We start from the raw sequence: 5,000 nt of genomic DNA, 5'->3' as shown, positions 1-5,000 counted from the left end.
TTCATATCATCTCGATATTATTATCATATTACTTTGTTATTTCTCATAGTTGTTATAGCATCATGAATAGTAGTGTTATCATAATTATTAACAATGTTGTTATCATCATTATCATTATTACTATTATTGTTATCAATGTTGCTGTTGTTTACATAATTCTAAAAGTTTCTTAAGTTCTGTTCAACACAAATTAACATCCCAGTCTAGGCATTATTATGAACTCTCAGTATTAACTTTGTGTTCGCAAATTTCTCGTAAACTGCGATGTTCTTGTACATTCCATATGTCGTAATCAATTTTTTTTATTTTCTAATATTTCGTTTGAAGCATCCCATCACTCCTACATAACCTCTACGCCGATATTTCTTTCGGTTATCTAAATTTCCGTGTTATCAATATTACTGATAGTCGCTTACAATCGTAATTGCAATCAGTTTTATCTTTATCTACGTTACAATATTAAACACTGCTAATATTGTTACTACTATGATTTGTATTATCATTGTTTTTATCCATATTACTATAACCAATACTGATAGTATAAACGGCATTGATGTCATAATTATCAGCACTGTTATTCTGCCAGTGTATATGTGCATTTATTATGCTCCTGACCGATGACCTTCTGTGGCATTACAAATGACTACGCCGGAATAGCAAATCCGTTAGCATTGCTGTTTATACCCATGAAAGAGCATGTATTCCGTTCATTATCTTTCCAATCTGACGGAAATCAGCCATACACTTTTAGAGATATTTGATTTTTAATTCACCTTTTTTTTTAAAACTACAGGACGTCGACTCAGCTTCCAGACCTGTATGGACAACACCACACTTTAATCTTAGACACAGTGATGTTTCCAAAAATTAACAGAAAGTATTGCACAACAGAACACAAGAAACACAGGCTGTCGATTCTTTGTTCTTACTTTAGATAAAATCCATGTGTCATGTCACAAGACTATTTGCTTTAATTGCTGAAACGGATATGAAATAATAAGGATATGTTAATAGTCAACACCCATGGAGCTTTTAGAAGTTTAACAAGATAATTATCGTAATTTCATTGGGTTTATTATTAACTTTAATTGTATCATCATTACTATTAACATTATTGTTATTGTTATCATTATTATTATTATTATTATTATTATTATTATTATTATTATTATTATTATTGTTATTATTATTGTTATTATTATTATTATTATTATTATTATTATTATTATCATTATTATTATTATTATTATTATTATTATTATTATTATTAATATTATTATTATGATGATTATCACTATTATTATTATTATCAATTCATTATTATTATTATTATTATCATCATCATCATTATTCTTATAATTATCATTAACATTATTATCATTATCATTATTATGTTATCATCGTTATTATTATTGTTATTACTACTATCATTCTTCTTATTATTGTCATTACTATTATCATTTTTATTGTCATTTTTATTCTTACTCTTATTTTTAGTCTCATTACTGCTATTATCATTATCATTTTATTTCTATTATCATCGTCATTATCTTTATGATTAATACCATTATCATTATAATTGTTGTTATATTTCTATCATTATCCATTATACTATTATGATTATTACCATCATATCCATCATTATCATCACCATTTTTGTTACTATTATTTGTTTTGTACTTTTTATTAGAACCCCTATTGTCGTTGTTGCAATTTTTATTATCATTATCCTTCAATTAATAAATTTTCAAGGTTCCAATATATTTTTTAAATCTATTTACCATTGTCATTATATATTACTATATTCATCACTACTGTCATCATTAGCAAGCCTTACTATGATTATTATGATAATTATTATTTATTCCTATTTCTTATCGTTACCATTACATCATAATCATCATTATTATCATGATTAATAAGTTAAGATTGTGGTTTTATATTTACATTCTGCAGCTTTCTTTCCAGTGGTTCCTCCATGTATAAAAATCAGCTCTTTGTCACAGGGAAGGAATGCGACTATATTCTATAGTCAGTGACAAGATGTAAACACAGAAGACACGTTTTTTTGGGAGGGTCTACAGTACAGACTACACAGGACATTAACTTGATCACGTGACATGAGGGTTGAGAACACCAATCTACATTTTCTACACGACTACTTTATGTGAGTAAAAAGGGTATAGAATATCGAGTCCATTAATCGTATCCTAATTCTAAATCAGTCAAAATCATTGGTTTGTATTGAATGTCTATATATAAAAGGTTTATACTATGACTACAGAACATGTATGATATTTCTCTCTCATGGTTTGACAATGAGGTATTCGTTCTGATTGTAAAATCACTAATTTCCATCAACTAACATTAATCTGTTGCTTTCTAACACCAAGTTTCTATTCGTAAAGTAGCAGGCAAATTTCCCTCCGACTTTTATTAGATTTATTCTCTATATACCTACTGCTTCGACCACCTTCATCACAGCATATATTTTTTTTCGTTAGTCGATGATATGTTCCTCCATTTTCCGGTCATGTTATTATCTACAATCAACAAAACTAGAAACAAGCACTAGAAGGGAAATGCGATGCTGCTTTAGCGTCATGCAAAGTTCAACTACGAGGCAACATGCAACATGCTTTTGATGCAACTAGGCTGGGAGGCCGGCGAGAGGAGAGCCAGAAATACATGTAAAACATAAGAGATATCACGCTCGATATCTGTTTGTATATTTCATATTACTTTTTTTCAGATCAGCAGGAGGAATGAGATTCTTGTGACGTCATGTTCACGGATGAATAAAAAGAAGACGCTGATGTTTTATCTTCAGGCTGTTCAAAGGTAGAATAAAAAAAAGGTAGAAACAGGACTCAGGGATTGACTTGTAATAAAAAAAGAATCTTTCTTAAACTATATTTCTCAATATCTACTATAGGGAAGAGTTTTCTTTCAAATACACTATATAGGCGTGACATACAATACATATTAATTTGAGTTTACTTTCCATTAATTAGATAATACGATATAGAGAAGAAATTATCATAACAGGTGTAGAAACGATTTGTACCTGTAATCAAACACTCAAAACACAGAGCGAATTTTTAATTAAAAGGCAAATTAACTCCCCCCCATGTAAATGAGTTTACAAAAGCGATTTCATAAAACGCCCCGTCCCTTCGACAGCCAACAGTGCACTTCTGTTAATGGGAAGTCGTCCTAATCCCCTGTGCCATCGACCTGCCGTTGAACAGGAATCAAAGGACCATTACGCACCGCGGACCACGTGATCTATAAGCACATGACGTCACTCTCAGCGCCCCCGGCAGGGACCTCCTCGCGACCTTTTCTCTCTGGTTAGTAAGAGTCTGGCTCTCCCGCGGCTCCTTCGAGAGATAAGAAGCCAAATGCGCAGGACTATGACAGTTTCTTGGATAAATTCGCTGCTCTGGAAGAAAGTACTCTTAGGCACCCCTTTTTTTTAAAGAATATATTTAAGTTTGCATATCATAGAAAACAGAACCAATTTGGAGAACTTTGCTCGCATCCCCGAAATAATATGTATATATATATATTTTTTAGTAATATAGCAAAAGGGCAAAGATCCTGAACGTGAATTAGATAGAACTTTAAAACAGAAAATAGATAATGCCTCTTAATGCATTACCACTTTGAGAACATTAGTAAATCAATAAGGGAAAAAGAGAGAGAGAAAGAGAAAGAGAAGAGAAAAGAAAAATTGGAATTTACCAAAGAAACCGTCTGCCATTAAAAAAAAGGGAATTTGTGCTCACTTGGTTATGACTTTTCTAGCGGGAAAAGAAGGAAAAATTAGATTAGTGTGAAATTGGACGTGAGTGCTTTTTCTTTTTTTCTTTTTTTTTTTGCAATGATATGTTTTTATTTACTGATTTGTTAGATTATCAGAGGGATTGTCTGACACAGGGCTTTTGTCAATTATTCCTACATTCCTCTAAAGCACCGTATGCAAGATTTATTTCGCTTGATTTTGCTTTGTGGATAATCGAAACTCTTTCACGTGTCCGACTTACATTTCTTTGTGATATTTTTGCTTTTGTTTCAGGAATTATATCCTTTGGGATGTGACCACACTGATGGCCTAAGTTACAGCTAATTCAAGTATAGGACTTATTTTCATGCAATGTGTGTGTGTGTGTGTGCGTGTGTGTATGCGTGTGTGTGTGTGTGTGTGTGTGTGTGTGTGTGTGTGTGTGTGTGTGTGTGTGTGTGTGTGTGTGTGTGTGTGTGTGTGTGTGTGTGTGTGTGTGTGTGTGTGTGTGTGTGTGTGTGTGTGTGTGTGTGTGTGTGTGTGCGCGCGTGAGTTGTCTGTGCATGTAATCATTTCGACGCATGTTCAGAAGACTTGGCAAAATTCTTTCCTAAAATTCCATCTGAAAGCGTGTCATCACATCCCGTGGACTTTATGCAAGGCCAGCATGGGCCTAGCTGTGCAACTGACCAGTTTCAGATTCGAGTTCAAATCCCTCTAGGACGCGGGTGAACTTAGAATTTAGAATGCCTTGCACTACGATGCAGTGTGGTTAAGAACGTTGCATGCACAATACAACTGTCTAAAAGCCCAACATTGTGCAATGGGAAAATGAAATCAATAGAATGTGTGCACACGGAAACAAAGACAAAAGATTACTTTTATGACGAGATTCCGTGAGTCTGGAGCGAATTCGTGAATATTACTGTGCTCTTGCAGAACAGTACAGTACTTTAGCACATCAGAAGCACCAATGAATGAGACTTTATGATCGCAAGCTTCCTACCAACAGTTAAGAGATGCGCTTGACCACAGCCTCCTTACCTGTCTATCTTGGACTTCTTGAAGGCGCACGTGAAGTAGTCCAGGGGCTTATTGGGCACGTCCTCGGCCATCAGGTTGGGCAGCCGGAGCTTCTCGAGCAGGACCTCGGACCAGTTGGTCGAGGGGTTGTTGTGCGCCTGCGGGCAGGGGCAGATGATGGTTAGTTTTT

General features: G+C 34.0%; 1 protein-coding gene across 1 annotated transcript in view; it reads right to left on the bottom strand.

The window, feature by feature from the left end:
• The window catches only part of LOC119574010 (anoctamin-7-like), a 36,971-nt gene that overhangs the window by 23,454 nt on the left and 8,517 nt on the right, over positions 1-5,000 (bottom strand). Inside the window, 2 exon segments of the mRNA XM_037921107.1 lie at positions 3,792-3,806; positions 4,832-4,968. Coding sequence (XP_037777035.1) covers positions 3,792-3,806; positions 4,832-4,968 — 152 coding nt within the window.

This window comes from Penaeus monodon, chromosome 6, assembly GCF_015228065.2.
Source record: "Penaeus monodon isolate SGIC_2016 chromosome 6, NSTDA_Pmon_1, whole genome shotgun sequence".
Lineage (NCBI taxonomy): Eukaryota > Metazoa > Arthropoda > Malacostraca > Decapoda > Penaeidae > Penaeus > Penaeus monodon.
This window is presented reverse-complemented; position numbering and strand designations above follow the sequence as displayed.